The 26,831-nt window shown below is 46.5% G+C and overlaps 1 protein-coding gene across 4 annotated transcripts; it reads right to left on the reverse strand.

Annotated features, from left to right (window-relative positions):
- On the reverse strand, positions 1-26,831 carry SLC41A3 (solute carrier family 41 member 3). 4 transcript variants are annotated; one of them, XM_054162880.1, is made up of 11 exons: positions 26,699-26,831; positions 24,996-25,314; positions 14,759-14,866; positions 13,905-13,976; positions 12,940-13,084; positions 10,784-10,930; positions 7,681-7,825; positions 6,901-6,980; positions 4,986-5,120; positions 4,058-4,206; positions 1-918 (listed from the first exon to the last, which is right to left on the reverse strand). In XM_054162880.1, exons 2-11 carry the CDS (start codon positions 25,284-25,286, stop codon positions 733-735), a joined length of 1,458 nt encoding a protein of 485 aa, XP_054018855.1. In that variant the 5' UTR covers positions 25,287-25,314; positions 26,699-26,831; the 3' UTR covers positions 1-732. The 4 variants fall into 4 exon arrangements, with proteins under 4 accessions (XP_054018855.1, XP_009894639.1, XP_054018876.1 ...); XM_054162896.1 differs by having other exon boundaries at positions 784-918; positions 4,058-4,243; positions 26,699-26,830; XM_009896337.2 differs by lacking the exons at positions 24,996-25,314; positions 26,699-26,831 and adding an exon at positions 20,234-21,845.

Consider the following 26,831-nt stretch of genomic DNA (forward strand, 5'->3'; position numbering starts at 1 on the left):
TTTTATTTGTGTGTGTGTTTCTATAAACACTTTAACTACTGAACATTTCATCAACCGTAAAAACAAACCTTCCTGCCCCCAGAATGCAATCAATCCAACCTGCTGGTCAGACAGCAGTGCCACTGCCAGGGCAGGGTTGTATCCCTAGATAACCTCCTGCTAGATGTGAGCCAGCAAGGCCCTCACTGCATCAGACCCTGAGCAACTGAGCAATGGAGAGGAGACAAGTTTAAAGACCTGTCTGCTCTCCAGCTCCAGGCATTCTATGGGAGAGGAAAGGGAGGTAAATAAAGAATTTTCCTTGATCGAAAGTCGGGGTCTGACAGAGAGGCTGAGACATCCACTTGCAGGATCAGATGCAGTGACCTTGGCAGGCTTTGGAGAGGCCCTGTGGGCTGCGACACACTAGGGGCTGAAACCCATCAAAACGCTCATTCGTTACAAATGGCCCAAATGCTCCCCAGTGCCTTGTTTGCTGGGCACAGGGGTCAGCAGCGGTGGCTACTGCTGCAAACTGGCTTGCTCACTTGTCAGGGCACGAGGCTGTTGGTGCTGATTCCTTGGGGCGAGCGAGCCCAGCTGTAAGGCACGATGGGGAGGAGACACAGGGCACTGGGGGGGCAGCAGGGGAGGCCCATCCAGCTGGGTGACCCAGCGTTCATCACCAAGTACCCCGTTATCCTAGAGGAAAGCACCATGTCAAACAAGTGATGTGGAACAGCACATGGTCTCTCAGTTCCCCAGGTTCATGTCTGTACCGTGGATGAACCAAACCAGGCGGAAACAGATGGCCAGGAATCCAGTGCCCAGGAGATCCCCCAGGGCAGTGAGGTAGGGGATGGAGAAATTATCCGGATCCAGCGCCTTCCTCCACATCAGGCGCACAATGAGGTCAGCCACGTAGAGCAGGATTCCCACCTGAGGAGAGGCAAGAGAGGCCCTGCTGTGAGGCAGCAAGAAGGCAATATATTGCCTCCCTCAGCTCACAACCAAAATGGTGTGGCTGTGGCCAGGATACCAGAGCTAATGGAGATCACTGAGAGCTAACACCTGCCCCAGAGAACTGCTGCTCCAGGATGGAACTGCACTGCGATGAGTGTAACTGGCTTAAACCCCTGGGCACTGCACTGCACGGCATTGCCCATGGTGCCACAGCCCCTTACTGCCAGCCACAAGTGTGGGGGCCACACTTTAACAGCTCACCAGCACCACGTGGCTCAAAACGTCTCCCAGAGGTCCAATTCCCAATTCTCATGCCATGAATGGGAATGCTTCTACTCAGGGCACCTGAAACAGGGCTGCTGCCAATATGCAGGCAGTCCCAAGGGATGAGCTTGTAGCCAGATTCCTTCTCTCCATGATGCTTCTTTCCATTAGAAATTCAGATGGTGTCTACTTTGTTTTTCCTAAAAGTCTCAGTGAACAACTGGAGTTTGAGGCAGTTTTTACATCAAAGTTATCCCAAGCAGCACTGACATGTTAAAAAAAATAATCATTTTTTTTCTATTTCATCTCCACAGTTTTTAAATCTTTGTTGTGATTTCTTTTAATTCCTATTTCATTCCCAATCCTGATAAACAGATGGAGGAAAAGAAATTCTTCGGTTAAAGATTAAAGGCAGTCTAGCTAATTGAATTAAGGAGGGAAAGAGAGTTTGCACCCCACCTCTGTGGTCCCTCCATGGGAGACCACAGCACAACAGGGAACCAAAGCCAGAAGCAGCATTTCTAAAGGTGCAAACAGCAAGCTGGGTTGGAAAGGAAAGGGAGGAGGAAAAATGAGGGGAACAAATCAAACGACAGAACCACAGAAATTAAAGCTGCATAGAAACTCAAGAGCTTTATATAGAGACCATTCCTCTGCCTCAACACAGGATCAGTTATGCTTGCACCCTTCCTGATGGCCCTTTGTTTAACCCATGCTAAACAGCACTCAAAGATGGAGATGCTGTGCTCTAAGCAATCAATCTCATGGCACTTTTCCCCTCTTCTTATTCTTCATAAGATCTAACATAAATCTGCCTTTTTCCACATGAAACCCATGACTTCATGTTTCATCCTTAGTTACCACAGAGAAAATGTTATTCTGTCCCTACAGAAACTTGGTAGTTTAAAGGCTGTTACCCATCTCTTTCTCAAGCCTCTCTTCTTTGGACTAGCTAACCCCAGTGTATTCAAATGTTCCTCTGAGGTCACGTTTTCTAGGCCTCTGATCTTTCTTTTTGGGCTTCCTCCAGCTGACCCAAACTTGCCCCTCTCTTTTTTTCTGTCCTTTATGAAGTATAATGGAGGGGAAGAAACAACCAGGCTGAGCATATTCTCCTCCAGTGGCCTCCATGAGAATCTTTTGGGGTCTGTGGCGTTGCTGGGATTCTGCTCTTTATGCTGTTGTTTATTCTGCGTATTTTCACGCTTGCTTCTGGTTGAGGAGTTACTTCAGTGTGTAAAGAGAAGAATAAATATTTTCCTTTACAACTATGGCTGTGCTGCTGGGCTCAAGGTTGTGCAAAGGTCGAGAAAAACCGATTGTTTACACACACAAGGAATTCGCCCACAGACACAAGGCTGCTTGTAAGGCAAAGTGAGAAGTCAGCTACCTCACCCTGCAAACTAATGAATCACTGATTTGAAAGGGCAAGTGAAGCCAGAGCCTCTGTGAGTTCAGGCAACAGCTGCATGCATTTCTGAGTGAGATGGCAAAGTCTACAGGGCAGGCAAAACAGCAAAAGGAACAGGCAAAACAAATTGAATGGACTTTCCATTGTCTATCCAGAACTTCTACTTTTGAGGAACTTCTCAGGCCTGGATTTTCCCTTTGTGTTTGACCCATATAGCCTTGCCCAGTGGAATCCCCATTTCTTCACCTTCATACATCAATCTGGTTTTCAAAATGAGCAGGCAAATCTGCTGGCTGGGGTTCACAGCCTCTCACTTGCCTCTTATTGGCATGACCAGTGGCAGTTTAGAAACACTAAGGCCTTGGAGACTCACGGAAGGAACATGATACAACAAAGTACCACCGAGATGAAGAGCTACTTTCATGCTAAGTGTGTCTGCACACTTACTGCAGCTCAGTGGTTGATGGGTACTTGTTCTTCATCTCATGCCTTCATGTCTGATTCTTCACTAACCCTTAAGGGCAGTCATGCCCCATGAGCTGGGTCTTCAAGCCCTGGGCCCTGGGGCTGGGAGGAGTGGGGGAAGGTAGAGCCTTTTTTTTTTTTTTAATAAAAAATTCTGGTTGATGGCTGCTGAACATGAGCCAGCAGTGTGCCTAGGTGGCCAAGAAGGCAAATGGCATCCTGGCCTGTATCAGAAATAGTGTGGCCAGCAGGAGCAGGGAAGTCATTGTGCCCCTGTACTCAGCACCGGTTTGGCCACACCTTGAGTACTGTGTCCAGTTCTGGGCCCCTCAGTTTAAGAAGAACATTGGGACTCTTGAATGTGTCCAGAGGAGGGCAATGAGGCTGGGGAGAGATTTAGAGCACAAGCCCTATGAGGACAGGCTGAGGGAGCTGGGATTGTTTAGCCTGGAGAAGAGGAAGCTCAGGAGAGACCTTATTGCTCTCTACAACTACCTGAAGGGAGGTTGTAGACAGGTGGGGGTTGGTCTCTTCTCCCAGGCAAGCAGCACCAGAACAAGAGGGCACAGTCTCAAGCTGCATCAGGGGAAATTCAGGCTCGAGGTGAGGAGAAAGTTCTTCACAGCAAGAGTTGTTGGCTATTGGAATGTGCTGCCCAGGGAGGTGGTGGAGTCACCATCCCCGGAGATATTCAAGAGGAGATTGGATGTGGCACTCGAAGCCATGGTTTAGTTAGTCACGAGGTGTTGGGTGACACGTTAGACTTGATGATCTCTGAGGTCTTTTCCAACCTTATTGATTCTATGATATGGGAAATGAGATTGAAGATACCTGATACTTGGTAGGAGCACATCTGAACTGATTGGAAATGTGGGCTGCTGCTGGAAGTTTTAACAGGACTCCTTTTTAGACTGGAGACTGTTTTGATTTCACCATGTCTGAGAAATTCCTTCTGGATTAGAGTTTGAGGTTTACCTGCAGCAAAGCAGCAATCAGGTAGAACATCACAAAGGTGAAGGACAGAGATGTGTGGCCTCCCTGCAGCAGATGGATGGTGTAGAGGAAGACGAGGTGCCCTGGGATAACGAGGAGGAACAGGACTCGCGCCGACTTGGAATTCACTTCTGCAGAGCACAGAGACAGAAACAGTGATGACAGCAGCTGCAGACAGCAGAAAGGACAAGACATGACACAGATAGACATTTTAATGCATAGACTTGGGGCTGTCCTCTTCCACCAGCCACACTGCTAATGTATTTTCTAGATCATGCAGCAATCTGGAGCATCTGCTGTACCAGCCCAGCAGCTTAGTCTAGCACTGAAACTATGTGCCAAAGACGTGCTCCACGCTGATCCACTCCACTTCTTCCTCTCAGCTGCTCTCTGCCTCCCACTGCTTCTGCTCTGCCTTGCTGCAACCCACTTCCCCAGTTTTTAGTTTGTTTTAGCAGTAACTTCCAATCTAGCAGGAAAAATCAAGAGGAAACTGCAGTCTAAAAATATAACAGACTGAAATCCAATTTTGCCTTTGCTCAGGTTTATCCCCTGCTGAAGATGGAGAAATTGCTGACTGTCAGCAAGGTTATGCCCTATTCACCCCTCTGTCTATAAGTGATGGCTTTAGGCTGGCCAAGGTTAAAATTACTTTCTATTAGACAAATCTGAAATTATTTTTCAATTATTTTCTTTAGTGTTCCCTGAAGGCCAGTTTCTTTGCATACCACAAGCTTTTTTTCAAGCTGCCATTGCAGAGATGCTTCCTCTCCCATCTGAGTATCTTCCCTGTAAGAGAAAAGGGAGTTCTTCCTTTGAAACCCACTAGTCCTTTGCCAACCAGACTTGATAAAGGAGCTATCTGTGATGATAGATCTTGAGACATAGACATCTAGTGTTCAAGGTCTACCTGATGAGAAGAATGTGGTGCATGGATTAGGCCAATTCTGCTTCATCTTGTATGGCAAAACTCCAGGCATGCTCCAGAAGTGCAGGAATGTGGATATACGGCTGGCCTGGATGGCGACCAGATTCCCTCCAACACCTATGAGGACAAACCACAGTAAACCTGTAAACCACCTTCAACTGCAGCAGGAACATCACTCTAAAACTGAGCCCAAGGTTGAGTTCATCTGTATTCACTTACAGGCTCACTCAGAACAGCAGTGAGAGAAAGAGAAAACAAGATCCCACATGTCATGGTGATGCTGCACTATTCACTTGGCAGGAACAGCTCTTAAAAAGCAGGAAGGCTCCAGTGATCATCTCCTCCTGACTGCTTTATTGGGGACACTTTCCCTTGCTTCCCAGCACAGGCTGTAAATGCCACGTGGCCTCTGAAGATGACGTAATTGCACCTGGTTTGACGCAGTCTGTGAGCAACACCTGGAGAAAGCAGCACAGGCAATGGCAGATGCTGCTCACAGCCACTTGTTAGATTTACTCACCCAGAGAGCCATTATTGTTTAGAAGACAACAAACATCACAGAGAGTGATTATTTGTCTGTCTGAAGGCATCTAACATGCTTGTTAAAAAAGAAAGAATCATATGAGAATGAACCAGAACCCAAATACGTTAGATAATTCAAAGGAAATCAGTTCCCTCCAGACTGATTAATTTTAGCAAACATGAAAAAGCAGCTATATTTTCCAGCAGAAAATAGAGGGATGATGACCTATGGAGCAAACCTCTAGCACCCTGAGTACTTACAGGGTAGAAACACCACAAAAAAGGTAACAGTGAACCAGATCCCGGAGGCTTATCATATTTTCCCTTTCTTGGAAGAAGGAAATGCTCCATCATTAAAGATGAGATTTGCCAGAGTGGAATTGAGTGAAAATCCTAAGATAGCTCAACACAGCTCTAGATGGAAACTTTCTGAATTGAGCACAGCCACCCTTTGCAGGACTCTCCTGCACATGCAAAGAGCTACCTGTGCAAAGACACAGAGCACTGCGAAACTCTGCCACCAGCTCTGCCAAACAGGTCATCCACCCCCACAGATTGATGTCTGGGTTAATCATTGTTCAACTAAGGTGCTGTTGACGTACTTTCCTAATCAGGCTCTTTGACTAACCATGCTGGAAAGAGTTTGTCAGCAAGGTGGCTGTCTTTATGCAGATTCACTAAGGAGACAGCTGGCTGTCACCCTGCGACACTGCAAGAGGACACTGTGCTTTGAGGGTGGCATGAGTCCAAGCCTAGGAACATGAGCTTCCCCTGGAATGGGCCTGGCCTGCAAGAACACTACAACAGCAGAAAAATAACTTCTAGCTCCTCAGCAATGCCAGTGTCCCCAGCAGTTTGTACTGGTATGTGAGGCTTCAAACCAATATGAATGTACACACAAAAGATGTTGAGAGATATATATTAAAATCCATAATATTTTATATTTCTGTATATACACACAGACATAATCTTAATATATTAATCTTTATCAACAGTGTGTATGGGGGATGACTGCATGGCTCAAATTACTGAGTGGGGAGAGACAGGGAAAATGGATTTATTGTGACATCCTCAGTAGGTTTGGCATCATGGATATAAAGGTGTCAACGCTAGAGACAACTATCAGATGCTGTTAACCTTTCCCACAGCTCAGCCAGTATTGTCCAGCCCTGCCTGCTATTTTGCTCCAGAGATGTTGCAAGATATGAGTAAGCAAGGATGTAACAGGAACAAACAGCTTCACTTCCTCTTGTGATGGGAGCAGAAACATGAATACAGACGTCTGTGTAGGGGCAACAGTGGATACCATAGCCCTTGGGGAGGAGGTAGAAGTATAAATAAAAGCATGCACATAATCCCATCCTGCCCAACCTACCATTAATCACAGGTGTGAAAACAGCCATGCCTTCAAAGTTTGGGTCAGTTACAGTTTTGTCCAAGATGAGCCCACCAATGCTGTTAAAAAAGGACAGGCAATGAGAGTGGATCAATCTCTCCAGGGTAATTCCTACACTGTGAAAATAGCACACTGAGAGGAATCCCTGCTTCTTCCCAATTGCCAGGGCTTCACCAGTTTTCACTAACAGGTGGCCTGAAAGTTTTTGTTAATGGCATAATGAGATCAGGAAGACCACCCTTGAGCAGAACTGACAGTAGCAAAGGAAGCTTTATCATCCTCTGCAAAAGTTTTGCTGCACTTCTATACTGGTCTTAGCAGATTTTAAGAATTCTCTCCCATATCTCAGCTAGATCTGAAAGATGTAGCACAGGGGAAATGAACTACCCAGCTCTACATTCACCAGTCTTCTGGATTTAGAGCTGGACAAAAATGAGTTTGAAGCTTCACTATCGGTGCTAGTCATCATCTCCCTTTTCCATTACCAGCTTTTCCCTTTACAGGTCATCATTTCCCTGCTCTAGCTTGCACCCACGTGGTGTATGGCTATGCGAGTGTGACTTAAAATGATCAGTTGTTTTTTCCACTCAGCTGAGGGCATTTCATCTGCTGTATCACTGCCTGCTGGAAGGCCACCAACGGCTGAGAGGCATTGAACAAACATCCTTCTGCTGTCCCTTCCAATTTCACTTTTGATGGCTTTCTAAATGAACACAGGGTGCATATGTTTGTGGACTCAGGAACAGTTCCTCCACTTACCTGCTGATGCTCATTGCAACAATGACTGGCTGCCATCCAGATTTCAGGACTTCAGCAAGGGGAGGACTTTGTTTGGCAATAGCAACCCAGAGAGGGATCATGACAATGAAGACAGCACAGATCAGAGGAGAAAGGTATTTAATATCTGGCAAGGAAAAAAAACCCATCTTGAATTAAATGCCCACAGCTTCCCAGGTTGCCAAAAGTGTACTGCACAGTCTGGAAGAAAGGCAGCAGGGCTCTTGCTCAGACTGAGTTACTTGAGCATAAAATTTGTACGAAGCAAGATATTTCCAACACAAGCACCTCACTCCACCACAGAAATCCATAATTAATCCCTAAAACTCACTGCTAGAGAATACTGTTTGAAAATCAGCAGGATTCAAAGCAAGTTATATTTGAGGACAAACAAGGCTCCAGTTCCATCTCCAATTAAGCAAGACAAAACGTTACAAAATTTCTAGCTTCAGGGTACAAATCAAACAGCAGGGCAAGGGGGAAAGTCCTGTGTACAAGCTGTATCACAGGACAGACACCTCACACCTTCACCTAGAACAAGAGGTAATAGCTACATTTAGTGGTAAGCCAGCAGAATTGCTGAGCAGCTGGTCTGCTCTATAGGAACAAATGCTCTCTTGCATGTCTAAGCCAGTTAAGATGCAGGGTTTCTTTTGTGCTAGCTCCCATGTGCTTCCATTAGGTGCATTTGGTAGGGGCATAACCTTGCAGTGACCTTTAGAAGCCAAAGAATTAAGAAAATCAGTAGATGTGCAGCACTGGAAGAAAATAAACATGACTCAGAAGCATGAGAAAACACCTTCAAGCAATGGGGATGATGCCAATGCTTTTGATATAAAAATGCTTCCTCAACAAAGTGCTCCATCTGGTCTCTGTGTCGGGGCCAAAGCCAGCGGGTTGTAACGCAGCCTTTGCAGGTAATCTGGGAGATGGAGCAGGCTCAAAGTGTGCATTTTTCAAAATGACATTGCCAGGGCCTCAGGCTACCTGGATGACATAGCACTGAGGTGACAACATCTTCCATACAGAGATGTACTCTTCATGCGTGGCTTTAGTCAGCACTGAAATGCAGTTACTTTTGCTCTCTACAACTACCTGAAGGGAGGTTGTAGACAGGTGGGGGCTGGTCTCTTCTCCCAGGCAATCAACACCAGAACAAGAGGGCACAGTCTCAAGCTGTGCCAGAGGAGGTTTAGACTGGATGTTAGGAAGAAATTCTTCATAGAGAGAGTGATTGCCCATTGGAATGGGCTGCCCGGGGAGGTGGTGGAGTTGCCATCATTGGGGGTGTTTAGGAGGAGACTTGATGGGGTGCTTTGTGCCATGGTTTAGTTGATTAGGTAGGTTGGATGATAGGTTGGATGTGATGATCTTGAAGGTCTCTTCCAACTTGGTCTATTCTATTCTACTCCACTCTACTCCTGGGGTGTGAACAGCCTCTGTTTTTTCAGTGGACTTTACCACCTGGAGTCATTTAGAACAGATGGGTTGCATGACAGGCTCGGCTGCTGTACTGGATCTCCTACCCTCACACCCATTGTTTCAGGCAATTAATTCCTTCTTAAGAAATGCAGACACACAGCACTGGAGTTTATCAAACCTTATCAAAGCCACAGAGAGGCTCCTGCTAGGATGAATGGACGTCAGTCTCCACATTGCAGTTCTGCCACATCCTCTCACAGGCAGCCCACAAGCAAGCTGAAACCCTTTGACACAGCTTATTATCATCCTTCTAATAGGACTAGGAAGGACCAGTTTTCAAAATTGAAAAACCTCCCTGGCAAAAGGGTGTTCTGCAGAAAGAGGTGGTGTGGCACCAGATGGCACAGAGTATGCCAAACTTCATGGACTCACTGAAGTTGTCTTAGCCTGACCTGTCCCTTACCGCACAGTGAGGAGCAAATGGATTTATTCAACCACCATTCCTCCTACCTGCTCCCAATGACTAGGTGGCTGTGTGCTTACTATTTTCCACCTCAAGCAACCATATAAAACCACCATTTTCACGCTCCCATTGACTAGGTGGCTGTGTGCTTACTATTTTCCACCTCAAGCAGCCATATAAAAACTACTCTGAAAACATCTCAGATGCTTTCTGGTCACAGCCATAGTGGTTATCATGTTGTTCTGCCATGTGCTCCATGAGAGATATTATCTGAGGTGTAGCAACTGAAAGATAAACTAGCCTGACAGAGGCAGGTGTGGTGGTGTCATGGAAAAAGCCTAATAAAAAAGAGTGCACCTCTGAATCTGGTGGAGGATGGGACAGAAGCAATTTGTAAGTCTCTCCCTGCAATGTGTGCTCCTTCACTCCCTCCCTTGCTGGCATATGGAATGAGTTCTGCAAACTGAGAACAGCTGCCTCGCTGCTTCTGCTCAGTCTGAAAGCAACAGTTTGGGTCTCAAATGGTCTTCAGTTTGCTGGATCTTCCCCCCCCCCCCCATTTCTGTTCTAGGTTAGGCTCACAGTAAATAGCTCAGCACTTTACAAGCAACAGTCAGGCACATATCACCAAGTTACAAAACGTTTTGAGCTGTTGAGTGTCAACAGGTTCCCAAGTTTTTGCCAGCAGCAGCACAGCTAACCCTATAGCCACAACTCCTACTCAGAGTCCTGTGAGCATAAAACTATGCAGTACTGCCTTCCTCCCTCCAGTGTGATCACATCTTGTTGATCCACGACTCTCCACATGAGAAGATGCAAGGATATCTTACAAATGCCAAAACCCTGAAATTGCTTTGTGAGGAAGGACCTGCTGCTACCCATGCACAGAAAGCAGTCATGCTTGGCTAGTGACAGATGCAGGCACAGAACCAGTGTCACATATGTAGATCTTCTGTTCCAAAGCTATGCAACACACACTGGTCGTTTCTTTGGCAAATCCCATTTGTGTTTCTTAAGCTCTGACTTCCAGTTTGCAACTAAAAGAGAATCTGGAAAAAGCCTCTTTGGTCATTTTCCTACCCCAATGGCTTCACAGCCTTCATCCTGGAGGTTCCCAGAAATGGGTAAGCCCCCCACAATAATCTCACAAGGGGTTCATCCATCCCTTGCTGAGCTGCAAATCCCTGCTGAGCACTGTACCTATGTATTTGAAGAGAGTACTGCTGATTCCTGCCAGCAGAGAAAGGGTTATCAAGTCTCCAAGGCTTGCTGCTATGGGTGTGGCGACATTGTCTGGATTGATCCCAACTTTCCTTGCTCCAATGATCACTCCAATCATCACCAGACCTAGAGAAGATAAAGAGCAGGCATTAGAGAATGCATCCTGCTCCATTTCACCCCAGAGCTGCCCTTGTGGTTCCCAGAGGAACAAGGGGTCTGGGAAAAGCAACAAGCAGATGGCTCATTGGGTACCACACAGATGGAGATCAGACATCCCCAGGTATTTGTCCTCTTGCTTTTTTCACCAACCTGAAGGGCATGACTCTGCCCTTATGAACTGCACCAAAGGCCCAGGGGCACACAAGCAAATTCCAGGGATCAAAGAAGATACCAGCAGGCAGCCCAAACACAGAAGCTCCTCTCCTGAGCAGCCTAATCTTTGCTGCCTTAAAGCAGGACCAGGCACAAAGCATGCTCATAGATAAGGCATGAGGCAGCCTCCTGGTGCCATCCCCTGCTCTGAATTCCACAGCACAAATAAATTTTCCATATTAGACCGAAACTTCTTGGAGTTTGAACCACCAAGGAACAACAAGCTACCTTACAGTAGCCCAAACTAGTCTTTCAGCTCAGTCATCAGACTTGCCCCTCATGTCCCAAGCTCTCTGGGGCTGCTTTATTCACACTGGGTGAATTTGATGCTGTGAGCAGCTTCAGAGCCAAGGGGATATGGAAGCAGACAACATCATCTCTCTCCCCCTGTCCTCTGAGCTGCACCTGAAGAGTAGGGAAGCTTTTCCTCTCCCAGGTGACTTATGAGTACAAAAACCAAACCCTGATAAACATGTGGAAATCTTTCAGCCATCAGATCTCTCTCAGGCCTATGGAAGAGCCACCTGGAATAAATCCTGCCTGGCCAGCCTCCACTGCTGTGTGACTAGCAAGGACAGGTTTGAGACAAGACACATGACATTTCAGAGTTCTTCCATGGCTGATAGCATGCACCAAAGGAAGCCTGAGATATGGTGGTTCCTCCAGCTCACCACCTCTCTGTGCCTGTTTGTGTAGGTTCATCATCAAAGCTGAGCGTGCACAGGAGCATTGGCACTCCCCTAAGAAATACCACACATGCACCTTCCTTGGTAAAGCATCCTTACAAAGAAAAACATCCTCACACAACATAGCATTCTCCACAACAGCCCTCCCAGGCACCCACACTCTCCTCTTCACAGCACAGTTCATGCTGCTTCCCTCCCTGGTCATAAAAGCAGCTGCTTCCCATTGTGTACTCCCACACACGGGCTGACTGTCACCGTGTCCAGGGGAGAAACTAAAGCTAGCTGAAAGGCTATGATGGTATGGCAGCAAAGCCTCCCTGTATCACACTGAGCAGAGGGATTGAAGGGAAGAGTTTAATGAAAGCTGGGCTGCTGTTTTTCCCTTTTAACAAGTGCCTCATCCCATGTTTTTCATCAAAGACATCTACAATCACCCTTCGACCCCAGTTTCAGGATATGCACTCGCTTTAACTTGTCCCTTTCATTTAGAAAACTCGCCGTGTGCAGCTGCCAGCTCCCTCCATTCAGGGTGTCATGCTGCCCTCCGATGGCAGACCGACAAACTGAGCCTCATCAGGCCACAGCAGCTCCTTCCGACCTGTCCACCCCATCCTATTTCCCTTGCAGAGGAAATAGCCAGGAAAGTTCTTGGCTCAAAGCTCACAGCAGGGCAGGCCACAGTCCTCTGCAGGGTATTGGGTGACTCAAGCCCATCTCGAGTGTGGTCTGAGTTATCTAACAGACTCAGCATCTCATTTTGTCCATGGCATTCCTTCATTCTCCCCTAGGAAAGGGACAGTACATCACACGGAGAAGATGTGTGTGCACATCCACACAGCATGTGGCACTTTACACACCAAGTGAAGTTAGACATTTTCATGCTTCAAACCCAGCAAACAACAGATCCTGGGAGAATGGAAGCAAAGGCAGGGTGTGGAGGGAGTGAAAGCACCTGGCATAGGACTAAGGCTCCCTGTGGCAGACCAAAGCGGTGTCAGCTGGGCCTTCTGGTAGAAGGGAGAATTTTCTCAGCACCTGAGTGCAGCATGTTTGATCTGAGCAAACAAAATGACTCACCCAGAGAAAGTGCAGCTATGAAGGCTGTGGTCACACTGCTGGCACACAGCACAGCAGCCTGGCTCAGCTCCACAGAGCCCTTAGAGATGGCTCCTAGGATCACAGCAGCAACCGCAGCCAGAAGTCCCACCACAGTGGCCTGGACCTGGGGGGCCGAAAGACAGCTGGTAAGCAATCATCCACATCTGCTCCCAGGCTGTTCTGGCTCCATGGGACCACAGCCCATCCACACAGCTAAGCCTTGCAGAGATGCTGATTGTTGTGTATTTGATCACCATCCCTGTCAGGCTGCATCACATTAAAAACAAAAAAAAAAAGAAAGAAAAAAAAAATCCTGACAAAGTTTGGAGAGAAACTCTGGAGGCCTGCAAATGGCAGATAACATTTCAGCAAAGGACACTGAGTCCATCAGCAAAGGAAGAGCTCTGGTCAACACAAAAACGGGCTCCCCATCAACGCAGCACTCTTAGCAAGCTGAAAGCTGTGGCGAGAGATAAGGGGAAGCACACAGACACATGTTGCAAGCCCTGTGGCCTTGCCATGTGCAACTTCTAGGCTGGTTGCTGAATTTTAACAAGCAGAGCTACACAAGTCAGATTTCTCCCATCTTTCCCTTCCTGCCCAAGGCTGCTTCCCAAACACTGCCAGTAAATGACAGGCATTATCTGGGAGCTATTGTGAAACAGGGATTGTGCTACAGCTTCCCCTGCAAAAGGAGGATTTTTCATTATTTCAGTTTGTCCTCAAAAGCAGTAAATGCCTAGATGTGTTTTGCAGCCAAACTACAAGCTCTGAGGCCACGCAGAGCTTTCTTGGAGGTCAAGTCCTGGGCTCTGCTTGGCTTTATTGAAAAAACCTGCTCCAAATCAACAGCTCAGAATTCAGCACTACTGGGAACAGATGCTGCTGAGCAGCAGCAGAGCAGAGCAAAGTGTCTTTTCCCTCTCCCAACTGAAGTGACTCACCTGTATAAGGGCTAAATTGCAGGTGGCCATTTTCCATTGCTTCTGGGCATCATCCATCTGTCCAGTGTTAGCCTAGGAGCCAAGAGAGACACCCTGAAAACCTGTTCCTGTGGCACAGGTAGTCGCTGAAGGCAGTTTCATCTGCATCCTGTGGGAAAGGGGCTGCTAAATCCAGACAAACATGAGCACAGGTCAGCCTTCCCTTCACTTTCTTCTTGACACATCTTTATCATGCTCCAGCCCAGGGGTATCAGAGACTCACATGGAAGTGCAAAGGCATTGCAGGGCACATCCACTGCATCCCATACAGACTAGACTGGTTTTTCTCTTTCATTCCCCCTAAATTGACCTGTTAAGCTGGAGTTCCTCCTGAACCATGCAACACAAACAGCCCAAAGTAAACAAAACAGCTTAGGGAGATAGGAAAAATCAAAGGCTGAGTAGCAAAAGCTACTGTGGGGCCCAAGAAGCCTCAATCTGCTCTCCCGAGGTAGAATTGTCAGGAAGCCATGGGTCTCTGAAGGACCAACACCCACAGCAAAGCAACCCAGTACTGAAGCTGGCAGCTGTGGAGCCCTGTCTTTGTCTCCTTCATGTGTCACAAGGTCCCAGATATTAGCAACTGGCCACCCAGGGATTAATTCACCTTCAAAGCTCAGATGGAAATTCTCTGTTCCAGTTCCAAAATGAGGACAAACATATATTTTAATACTCATATTCCACTAGTTTCTACTTGGCAGAAAAGGGCATTGCTCACACCCACAGTGCAGTTATGCAAAAGCAGAATCTCCTGATACCTGCTGCTATCCTGCTCCTCCCCACAAACACACCACCACCACCTTGTTAACACTCACAGCAGTTGAGAGCCTGGATGCCAGTGTCATCTCAAGATTACCCTTCAGGCCAACCAAGGCAGGAACCAGGATAAAAACCTCTGTAATTGTCCGAAACACATCCCAGTGCTGAAAGAAAACAAAGACAACCACTTCAGTTTGTCATGCTGACCAACCCAATGTTGTTGCTTCAAAGGGGAGTGGGGTCCCAACTCACCACCTGCTGTACAGGTGTCTGCTATGCACATGGGGGGCAGACACTGCCCTGGTTTGGTTGCATTTGGGGAGTGAAGGAAGGAATTTTTAGCTTGCAATATTCTTTCTGATCTCATGCACAGCAAAGCACTATCCTAACAGGGAAGGAACTTTCTTCCTGAGGGAAGCAAAAGGTTTTGGAAAGCCACAAATTAAAATGTGCCTTTAGCATTGGCCAAGAGCAACATGAAAAATAATTAGGGTTCACAAGCCAAATGAAATACAGCATGCTCCATCCTTTGTACTGACACCAGATACAGGAACAACTATTGCTACCCGGACTCAGAAGGATAAACACAAAGATCTGGAAAAGATCTAACAACAAAAAGCTGTGTCTGTCTCTTTTTACCAAACTTTTAACCAAGCATGTAAGACTAGTGGTGGGAGGGAAGGAGATATTTGCATCTCTTCTCCACAGGCAGTTCCTAAGTCTTCCTGTTACCAAGCATGCTCCCAGCACAGCTGGAAAAAAAGATTTGAAATTAAGATATCCCATAAGCCCAAAATGCTGGGCCAATATCTTCATTATCATTGCTCCTCTGAAGCTGAACAGCACACAGCTGTTGAATCAGTTCCAATGCTAGAAATTATCTGAAACCTTAAGAAACTTTGTTGAGTAACACATCCAACTTATCTATCACACGGTGCCTTGGAACATAATTCATTCACACCATGTGCATTCAAGGATGTTGGCAAAGTCCCACTATCACTGAGATGAAATCACAGCATGGAGCAGCTCACTATGAAGTAAAACCAACTACCTCAACATCTAAGAGCAGAATACAAGAGGAAAAGAGCATCTGCAATGAGCCAGACCAAAGGTCCATCTAACCTATCTTAACCTCGACCGGAAGTCAAATTCAGGTATCTAAACCAAGAATCTACAAGCATGACAAGCAGTCAGGATAATTCTCCTGTGTATTTTCCAGCTCACATTTATCTGCCACAGGGTACTGAGCTGGTGGTTTTTTTCTGCTTGCTCACCAGAGTTCTAAGGATTTCTCTTTCATGCACTCACCCAGTCTGTCCCCTCCAACCCACTCGGTGGCCAAGATTTTCATAGTTCAGCAACATATCGTGTGAAGGATCGACTTGTTCATTAATTCTATCATATGACGGTCTGGAATTCTGGTGTTAGAGGACAAAATGAACAACAGAGCCCTGCCTACCTTCTCCACACCCACTGGGATTCTATAAACCTGAAAATCCAGGGGGCTGGATAGATTTGGTAAATGTCAACATATTCAGCTGCCAGCCTGTTGGGAAATACACACAGGGTGTAACGGCTCGGTGTTTTGATGCCATGGGAAGCCAGTGGTGTGGCTGTCTGCTGGGAAGACCTCACAGCTTCCTTTTGAGTCAGGATGAGTGAAAGTGGGGCTGAGTCAGCCCTGAGTACCTGGTACAAGATGTTCTTCAGAGGTGCAGATAAGAGACAAAACACTATTATCAATACAAAAGGGCACGTTTCCTGGCAATGGGGACCTGAAACAGTCACGTTTCAAAGTATTAGAGCTAAGCTATCATTGAGTAAATAACAGACAACAGAACAGTCACCTCGTTAGACACACTACAATTCTCTCTGAATTTGTTAAATGGAACTTAAATATTTATCAGAGGCATCTTTGCCACCTTCAAAAGAAAGAGGAGAAAACCCAAGCTTCACATTCACAATGTAAAAACACCCCAAATAATTGAAGATACCCAGCTGTGCAGACATTCATATTTAAGAGCTTGCATATTTTGCACAGAAATAAAAAGCAACAGAAAAACTCAACTGTTTGTATTTTCTGTGCATGTCACCTTTGGGAAATAGGACTTTGTTATACCAATGTAAGCTGCAATCCTTGTGTTCCTGGTGAAGTTTACAGGTCTCAAGCCACTGTGACCTAAGTTTCAGCATATGAGGTATGTTTTTGGGAACTCTGCCTTACATATGATTACACTGAAAGGCTTTGAGCAATTAATGCAGAGCCAAACAAGTGTACTAATAAAAAACGTTGACTTGATTGCCTTCATTTGAGTCTCATTAGTGACTCACCGAGAGCCTAAGGATACATTCACAATGATTTATACCACAGTAGCCAGGACTCCATTGTGTCAGAGACTGCAGAAATACAGAACAAACAGATGATTCCTGTGCCACTGCCTTGCAGGACTGTCAGCTGGATGAGACAGTGAATGTGGCAGGTTATAGCTGGGCAGGTAAGGAGCTGCCTGAATGAAGACAGCTGGATTAAGTCTAGGAAGTGTCTCTGTCCTTCAAGAGGAAAACTGGCCTAGAAGGAACAGAAACATTCCTTGCAGCACTGCAAACTCACACAGGGACAGTGAGCCAGAAAGAGACTCTTTTCCTCTTCATGTTCCCATAATGGAGTTACAGCCCTAAAGCTCAGCTCTGAAGAAACTTGGGTTACCCCATGATCCACTGCAGCTGGTCCCCATGCCAGTTGGATTTGCTCATGGGGTCCCACAGGGGAAGAGAGCTTATGATGCACTAAGTCTCCCCAGCTGCAGTCTAACCCTGCTGTCCCTCCTATCACTGTCCTCAAGGTCCCAACCGTGTCCTTTTAGCTCCCTGGGGCATCCCCGGGGCAGCAGCTAAGAAACCCCAGAGGTTTTCCATTGCACTGAACAAGGCAGCAGAAAGATCAAAAGATCCTGAACTATAAAAAGCAAGGCAACTGAAAATCCTTTCCAATGCTAATCATCTCACAGACTTTCATCAACAAAGGACAGGGATATCTTATATCTGTGACTTTTATTTGGATTATGTCCCATTACAGTGGTGTGAAAGGGAAGCTTCCCTCCCGAGTACTCTGTTTTGAAATCTGACTGTCCAGCTTCAATCTGATTCCTCATTTCACTGTAAAAGAGTGGGCCAAACACTGCTCAGGGCCTTGCAAGGTCTCCAGTAATGCCTGCCAGGAATCCAGATCAACCAGCTGGCCTAGGATCACTGGAGCAGAGGTGGAAATGTCCAGCAAGAGAAGACTTACAAAGAGACAGCCAAGAGGAGGAAATGGCCAGTGGCTGCTCCTTTGAGCATCCTTCTGATACAGTGTGTGAGACCCAGGTTTGAGCCTTGGAGTCGGCTGGGCTAGACAAACCTCTCTTGTTTTGGGGTTTGTTTTTTTCTTAACGGTAATGTGAACAGTTCTTGCTTTCATCCCAGCACAGATCACAAATTGCTAAAATCCTCAAAACTTTGATAGGACGCAACCAACCAGTTTTCACTTTGTTCTTGCCTTTACAACATCAGCCCTGCAAACAAGAAAGCCACTTGCACTCTCAGCACAGAACCACATTATTTCAAGGTATTTTGCATGTGGCAAAACAAAGGCAGCACCATTAATTCACACGTATGCTTTAGAAACCACCCTTAAGCTTGTCCATGTATTTCCCTGTTGAAGGCAGGCACAAAAGCTTCCTAAGAGTGTTTTGCAGTGACTGCAAACGGGGCAAAGCATTCCTCAGCCAGCCCATCCCCTGAAAACTGGGTAAATCACAGACTCCTGGATGAGAAAAATCTGTGGTTTCAGTAGCATGAGGCCTCATGTTTATCAGTATAAGTCTTGTGGTACCTTGCCTCAAGCAAAGAAATATGGTCTCAGGTTTTAGCTGAACAGACAGTGAGTTTATAGCTCTTGCAGGCCAAAGGGCTGAAAATAAGCAGCTCAGAGACAAACCCCTAACCCTAATGGCAAATAATCCAAACCCTGAAAAGCTAAGATCTCTGGATTTTCCCAGGTGCTGGTTTTGGTTTTAAAGATGGGGGTGTTGATACCACGGCAGCCTACCTCACTAACATCACTCCCATGCCAGTTGTGATTCTCAGTGCACTGGCTCCCTCCTCTGGGAACTGAACTGATGGCTTCTATTTTAACATAGTTGGAAACAATTTCAGCAAAAACTACACTTCCTATTATTGTGCTTCATGCATGACCCCGTTTCTAACAGCCTAGTGAAAAAAATACACAAGGTAGATATTGCACTCTGGTATTTAAAGGACAGATGCAACCTAGGCATACATGGCTTCTGTTTTCCATCAGTTTAGATACTGTTACATTTTTGAACAGAGTCCAATTCTTAGCAAGAGTATTCCATTTCCTTCAGACAAAGACCTATTCACCTGCCATGGGTACACAGTGGGTACGTAGCACGTCTTTATCCTTCCCTGAGATAAATGCTAACTATTAACCTAACATCTTGGGTAGTTTGAGAACTTCTGCAATGCTGCAAGACAGGTCTGTGCCTAAGCACAGCACAAGGTGGAGACGACAAACACAGCATAGCAACAGTATGTGCCACTCCAGTTAACCCTTCTTTGATATTCCTCATATTCCCTTGAATTCAATTTCTCTGCCTTCTTTGTTTCTTCCAGTGCAAGAACAACCAGCAAGGTATTGTCTTTCCAAACACTCCAGTACCCATATTTAGCTCCTGCTGTGGTACTAATGCCAGTGAATCCAATATACTCCAGTAAGCTCAGAGTGTGAGATATATTCTCAGAAAACTTTGCCAGCCTTTTGATTTGTACATCCACTGGCATTATATGCCCAAATTCAGCATTTCTGTTTGTGTCACTAAGGAAAGAGAGATAGGATAGATTCTGGTGGTGGGCACAATGGTTTAAATCCAGCAGCACTACTTGGAAATCAATGGAAGTTACTGCAAATTTACACCCACCTCAGAATCTGGCCAAGAAGCACTCAGGTCATAGGCAATGCTAATCTTTCTGTGCCAGCATGCCACTCATCACAGTATCTAAATGCCTTCTAGAGCAGAGATTACATTGGGTTGTTTGCAAAGAACTGAAAACACAAACTTGCCAGTAAGTGAGGCAAGTAGTTAATAACAACCCTAACCTAGATCTCCTTATCAGCAGTTTCTGAAGGAGAGAAATACTATCATGCAATAGAGCAATATGCTACAGTCTGACCACTGCAGCTTTACAGCAGGTATCACCCAAGTGCTTAGTTCAATACAGCAAAGGGAGCACCCACTCTAACGCACCGAGGGCAGCGTCAGGCAGCCCGTCTGAAATCAAATACCCCCCCAAACAGCACATGTGCTGATCTACAGAAGATGGATAGTGTCTCTCTACCACAGGAAAAGCCTACAGCCATCCTGCTGACTGGCAGCCAGGACCACACACATTAAAAACAAAACAGCACAGATACTCAAGGTCAGTGAATCTGCCCACCCCCTCAGTACACTTTCCTAACCATAGGTACCTACTTGAACAACATCCATCAAGAGGCCAGCAGCTACCATGCCTAAGCCAGCCAGAAGGAATGGCACAAAAATCTGGGAGGCAATGGAGAGTGAAGTCTCAGGGAGAAATCCACTGGCTGACCTGGTCAACTTGCAGGTGAAACCTCTCAGCTTCCTGCCATGGAAGCACAGTTCCAGTTGTAACTGGGTGACCACCATGGTCAAACACCGTTACCCCATGCTCAGCAGGGCAAACAGGAGATCAGGACATCACACAGATCCTCCTGGTGGCTCTCTTCAAAGTCAAAAGAGGTATTTTTCCTCAGACTACAGCAACGACAACAAATTCCTTTAGCTTCTTCTCCCAAGAGCACGTCCAGAGGGCTGCAGCAAGGATATCCTCCTGAAACTACTTCAGCTGGGTTGAGCCCAGGTGGCAGCAAACTTGACGAACACTGTCTCTCCGATTTATATCCAGGGGGGAATTAAAAAAGAGAAAAGAAGATTGTGGAGATGTCTGTGGACAAAGAGAAATGAGCCCACACCCCATTCAGCTCCCACCACCTCGGTAAAAACCAGTAAGACCTGCTCAGGCTACAGCACTGAAAGAGTGACAGGTCGTGCAAGAATCCCTCAGCGTGCTCCAACGTACTAGTGTCCTTTCTCCTCAGGTTACACTTCTTGTCAGACTGCGGCTCGCCTTTGATACGATGGTTTAATATGTAACCCTGCTGTGAATCAGCTCCAGTCCCTCACTCGCACCACAAGCAACGCTGAACTTTTCTCACTGTCCCAAGGCTGGGGAGGTGGGAAGTTAACAACCAGGATCTGCTCTGCTCTCCTTCAAGGTGAAGAAAGGTCAGGGAAAACGCGAGTCCGCATTTCTCACGGCTGGCAACGTTCCGCAGGTCTCATCCCCAGGAGAGTGACACAGCTAAGCCAGCTGGTGAGAGAAGATCTGCTCTTCTAGACCCCAGCCCCTCTGGTCCCCTCCATGCTCTCTGCAGGATATAACAACTGGTCTATGCCAGCTATACCTCTCAATGACTGGCTTTCAGGGGAAAAAAAAATTTCCAAAGAACCAGCCAATAAGCTTCAAAAGCTAACACCCTTATCTGCTGTCATCACTTCAACTTTCTGCTAGTTTGCAAAGGCCAAGATAAGAGTCATAGTCAGAGCTTATTTAAGGTAGCTCCGCGCTACTGCACTGCACGCAAGGGAGAGAAAGGGTGAACACTTCCACGGCATGCTGCAAGCTGGGCTTCCTTCCTGTCCTAAAGTGAAACACTGCTTCTGCATACTCCCAGAAAGACATTGTCTTTGAGAGAGAGGTGTCTCACCTCCAAGTCATCATGGTCAAGCAGCTGACACAAGATCAAGAATCAGAGCTACACCACGGCCACCTACAGCCAAAGAATTTGCATCCTGTTCAAAGTCACATATGTGGGGAAGGGAGTCAGAGTGCTCTGTTGGGATTTCTTGATAATAATTAATTTGGGCATACTAATTGGATCACAGGGTCAAAAAGCTCTAAAAGCACCATTTTGGATGGAAGGTCCTAAACTGAGCAACTGAGCTTTTTCACTATTCAACCACAGGTTCAAATGCAGCCATGCCCCAGTGAAGGTGAACTAGTGAAAGCAAGTATTCAGTGGTAGGCACAAAAGATACAGGTTTCCTCAGTCCAGTGGAAATTCAATGCCTAAACTGCATCCTTCACTTAGCTTCTTGCACCAATCAATTCCTTCCCTGATACTCTCTGCAAAGAGACATAAAGACTGGTGCCTTGTAGACTCCTTATGACTAGGTCCCCAGCTTGGAGCTAAATGCAATGGCAGGGCGCACAGAACAAGAGAAGCTTTTGCAGATAAATAGACAACTGAGGAAGCTCTCAGCCATTTGGATGGTGTGTTTCTTTTGGTCTGAATTCACACAAACCAAAGCATGAAGCCTAATGGGCCAAGATGGCACAGATCTCTCTGCAATCATGGCAGGGTAGAAAACAAGCCCATGGGAGGCTCCGTCCTTTGCTGCTTTCGAGGCTGATATTTTGGTACAGCCCCTGAAGCTGAAAGCTAACAAGAGAGTACATTTCAGCTAATCTAACTGAAAAAAAAAAAAAAAGCCCACAATAGCTGGAAAAGGAAGGTTAATAAAAGCCCTGTAATAACCACACATGACCTAACCTCTTTATGTCAGCCAGGAACTGAGAAGTGACCACATAAAGGCCTAGTTCTGGTCAGAAATTCACAAAGGCTTCAAGGACATATAGTACAATTTCTGGACAACTATCACAGGTTTTCAAAGGTTTGATAATGTGCTTTCCTAGTCCTATATGCCACTGAATTTACCAACTGGATTGCTGACAGGCAGAAACATTAATGTAAAAGTAATATTAATAAGCCTGAATGACTCAAATGCCATTAAAAAAACTCAGCAGCAACACATCCTGTACTGAAGTGCCAGCCTGGCAGGGTTTATGAGTTTATCATGCTTTGTCTCTCCCTGTTTCTAAGCAAGCACTATAAAAAGCCTTCAACCAATGAATCAGTATGCAGAGAAGGTAACTGGTTCAGATGACCTGTGTGTACACTGGGTGATTTTATTATGCATTTAAGGAGCCTCTGATAAAGATCCACACCATATTTGTCAAAGAGATGCATCATATTTTCCTGGCAAAGAGATATACCATATTTGTCCACAAAGAGATGCATCGGTTCTGAGAAGAAAGAGAATGATGCTGAACAGTAGGGAAAAAAAATTGCAACCAGGAGGGAAAAAATCCACCCAGAATCATGGTTGCACCCCTCATCCTGGCAAAACCTGGGGAGGTACACTGCTGCCCTGCTGTGCACAGAAATACACTGTATCCCTATGCCTATAAACCTGCCAACGGGTAGTATTGCCCTGAAGGAGTCAAAGCAGAAAAAGCATCTTAGGCAAGCCCTGACTCTGACCTAAGGCCTCCATCCACTGACACAGTACAAAAAAAGAACTGAAAGATGACAAGTGCCAAAGAGCAGACATACCTTATCATCCTGCAAAGGGACAGGGATACCAGTGAATGCTCTTACAACACAGCAATATTGGCAACAGACAGTGCTATTCTGACACCTTAGATTCATAGGAGGATGATGCTTTTCAGGGATCAGGCATCCTACTTATTGGAGTACTATAGTTCCTGTCAGATCAGACAGAGGATTTTTGTTTCTTACCTTGCACCTCTCTTCCCCTGTCTAGGAAAGGGCAGAGAAGAGAGCTTGTGTAGAGAGACTGAGAGTACAGCTCACAGCATCTCCTGCTGCCCCACAGAAACAGCAGTAGCAGCAGGGGCAGAGGCCAGGACTGGCTTAGAAAGGAGGGGCAATTCCTATCAGCAGCAAGTGCACAATGAGACAAGCTCAGGTAGCCATTATCATGCACAAAAAGTCACTTCTGCTAATTGCCCAAGGCCTGCTTTTCCTGTGAGATATTGCACGGGCTATTTCCCAGCCTCCAAGCACTAACATGAAAGCTCTTTGAGAGCTCTTCATTTGCATAAAACAGAAACTAAACTTTTGCAGTTTCTGAAGAGGTTTGTTCCACATCCTGTTCATGTAAGTGGCTCCGTCCTTCCTAGAAAAAAATACTGCTCTAAGGGAAGAATAGATAAAAAAAGCCTGCCCCAACATCACAAGGCCCATCTGCAACCTATTTCACACACAGGCAACATGCTTTTAACATCAGAGATCCACAGGAATGGCCTCTCTATAAAATAAAAATGAAAAGCTCAAGATGCTCAGAATGATGTCTATGGAGACAAGAAGTAGTTTGTCACTGGGTTCTGGATTTGACTTGGTGTTTTCTGATCTGACTAGATATTCTGCTGGGTATTGAGTGTATGCTAAGGTCAGTTAAGGATACTGTGTCACTCTTAAGCCCTTATAATAGCTCTTGTAGCTTAAGGAGATCTGCCCAGGGTTAATAGCAAAACAACACAGCTCCAGATTTGTGAAAGCTGTCAGTGTAAGCACAGTAGTGGTAGTGTCACTGTATATCAGCCAGGTCAGGGCAGTCTGACCAACAGCTAGCTAGTCAAATAACAAGGGTTAACAAAAAGGCACACAGCAGCCAGAGCCATCCAGAGTGCAAATACATAGCAATTTATAAACTGGAAATTAATTGCAGCTTTAAACTGTCTAAAATTAGGTGGTCACCACTACCTTAAAGCTTTGCATTGCTGCCCTGTAGGAGGAAAGGTGTGTTCCTGTCACAGAATCAGAAATGGGACAAGAAGACTCAAGGATTTGAATCATTTGATATAAGGCTGAGCTAGGCTGGCTGTATGAAGTGTTAACAGTGCTGAGCTGTCTGGCTTCTTGCATAATGAAGCAGGAGGTGCGGGACCATCCAGAGCTACATCAGAAGTGATACAGCTGTATCCACTGCAGGAAAGCACTACCGCTACCACAGCCTTTGGGGCTACAGCTCAGCCACCCTCTTCTCAGGACCAAGGTGAGATCTTTGCACAGGACTGCACCTTCTTACATAGATTCTTCAGATCCTTTGCATGCTCCTTAGTACTGTACCGTCTCTTATATTCAGAGAAGATAAAAGGCCAGAAAATCACCAGAAGCTGTCTCCTGAGAGCTGCACATTAACAGCTGGCTTTCAAGGACATATTGGCATATGAAACTGCTGCAAAACCTCCTTTACTTGGCCATCCCAAGAGCAAATTCCCTGCCTCTGAACAAATGTCTCCCACCTATCTCATGCCAGGTACATCAGAACAGTTTCTTTCCCTTACCTGAACATAATCCAAAACCATACCTGCCATGACCATGCCAAGCCCAGCTAGGAGGTATGGCAGGAGCACTTGCAGGCAAATTGAGATGGCTGATTCTTCCTGTGACTTCGCCATGGCCGCCTTCTCCTCAGCCAACAGCTTCTGCTGTGCACGCAGAGAGACATCCTCTGTCCCCTGATTGCCAAGTCGACTCTCTCTGTGTTTACCCTTGCTCTTTCCTTTGTGCCTGGATCGCTCTCCATTTCTAGACCTGCCCTCTTTCCTCCTCTGCCGAACTTCCTCAACCTTCATGGTGGCTTTCCAGATTCACAGAGGTTTTCTGAAAAACAAGGTCAGAAACAATGAGATAACAGAAGCATCAGATGGGTCAGCAACAGAAAACTCTTTGTCCACTCCACTAACATGAAGGCAAACTACCACACCTGCTCCTAAAACCTTAGATGCTCTGCTGACCAAAAAATTGGTGCTTAGTTTACTGTCAACTTTGTATAGCATCCCTCTCTGTAACTGCATCTCTTCCTAGGCCCATTTTCATGCTAGAGTGGTTGCTGTGCAACCTGGCTCACACTCTGAGAAAGCCTAAAAGGATGCAGAAGGTGCTGTACACAGCGTAAATTCTGGACTCACTAGCTCTCACACTGGGAGTCATGAGAAGCCCAGCAGATTCCAACTCCTTTTAGCATCTGGACCCTAGCCATGAAATAGGAGCAGTTCACATCCTAGCACCCTGCAGACCATATCTAGCATAGCACAGGTAAGTACTACACACAGTACTTAGCTGTTCAGCTAGCTATGTACAGCTAGCTGTTCACCATACCTCAATAACAAGAAAATTCTTTCCTCAGCTTTCCAATCTGGATACTTTTGCTTCTTTTGCACCTTAGTTAACACACATGCACTATGTGACTCACCTATCTACAGAGAAGCTGCTATGACACCACAGCATCTTATAAGAAAAAAGAAATAAGCAAAACTGTTGCCAGTCACCCTTTTCCTGCCATCATATTTCTTGATTACAGCTATCACTCATCCTGCCTGCCACACTGCTAGACCAGGCAGTGCCCCAGATCTTTCCCCATCACCTCCTGCCAGCACTCACCCAGGTTAACTGCTGGCAGATGATCTCTGAAGCTCATTTTCAGGATGGGCCCTTTATGCCCTAAGCCCCTGCACCACCCTTGGTGGGCTCAATCCTCTTCTTGCCCAACATCTGGGGAGTAAAGGGAGGAGGGGTGGACAAAACAAAGTCATAGAATCAACCGGGTTGGAAGGACCTCCAAAGATCGTCTAGTCCAACCCCCCTGAAGTGAGCAGAGGCATCCTCAACTACACCAGGTCACCCAGAGCCTCATCGAGCCTCACCTTGAGTATCTCCAGGGATGGGGCCTCAACCACCTCTCTGAGCAACCTGTTCCAGTGCTCAACCACCCTCATTGTAAAGAACTTTTCCCAAACATCCAGTCTAAATCTGCTCTTCCCTAATGTAAAGCCATTGTCCCTTGTCCTATCACTGCCCTCGTAAACAGTTCCTTTCCATCCTTCTTGTAGACCCCCTTCAGGTACTGGAAGGTGGTGGTTAGGTCTCCCCGGAGCTTTCTCTTCTCCAGGCTGAACCACCCCAGCTCCCTTGGCCTGTCCTCGTAGCGGTCCTTTTCTGTGGCAGGAGGAAACCCGGCCCTGCTTCCTCCCACCCCATTGCTTACCGGCTCCGTGCCCTGCGCGGGGCTCTGCCCGCAGGGCCGCGGGCGCAGCCGGGAGGATGCCCGGGTGGGAAGCGTCCGCCACATCTGGGGCGCGGCGGCACGACTCGGATCCCGCCCTGCGCGCGGCCGCGGG

Source organism: Dryobates pubescens, chromosome 1 (genome assembly GCF_014839835.1).
Source record: "Dryobates pubescens isolate bDryPub1 chromosome 1, bDryPub1.pri, whole genome shotgun sequence".
NCBI classification, from domain to species: domain Eukaryota; kingdom Metazoa; phylum Chordata; class Aves; order Piciformes; family Picidae; genus Dryobates; species Dryobates pubescens.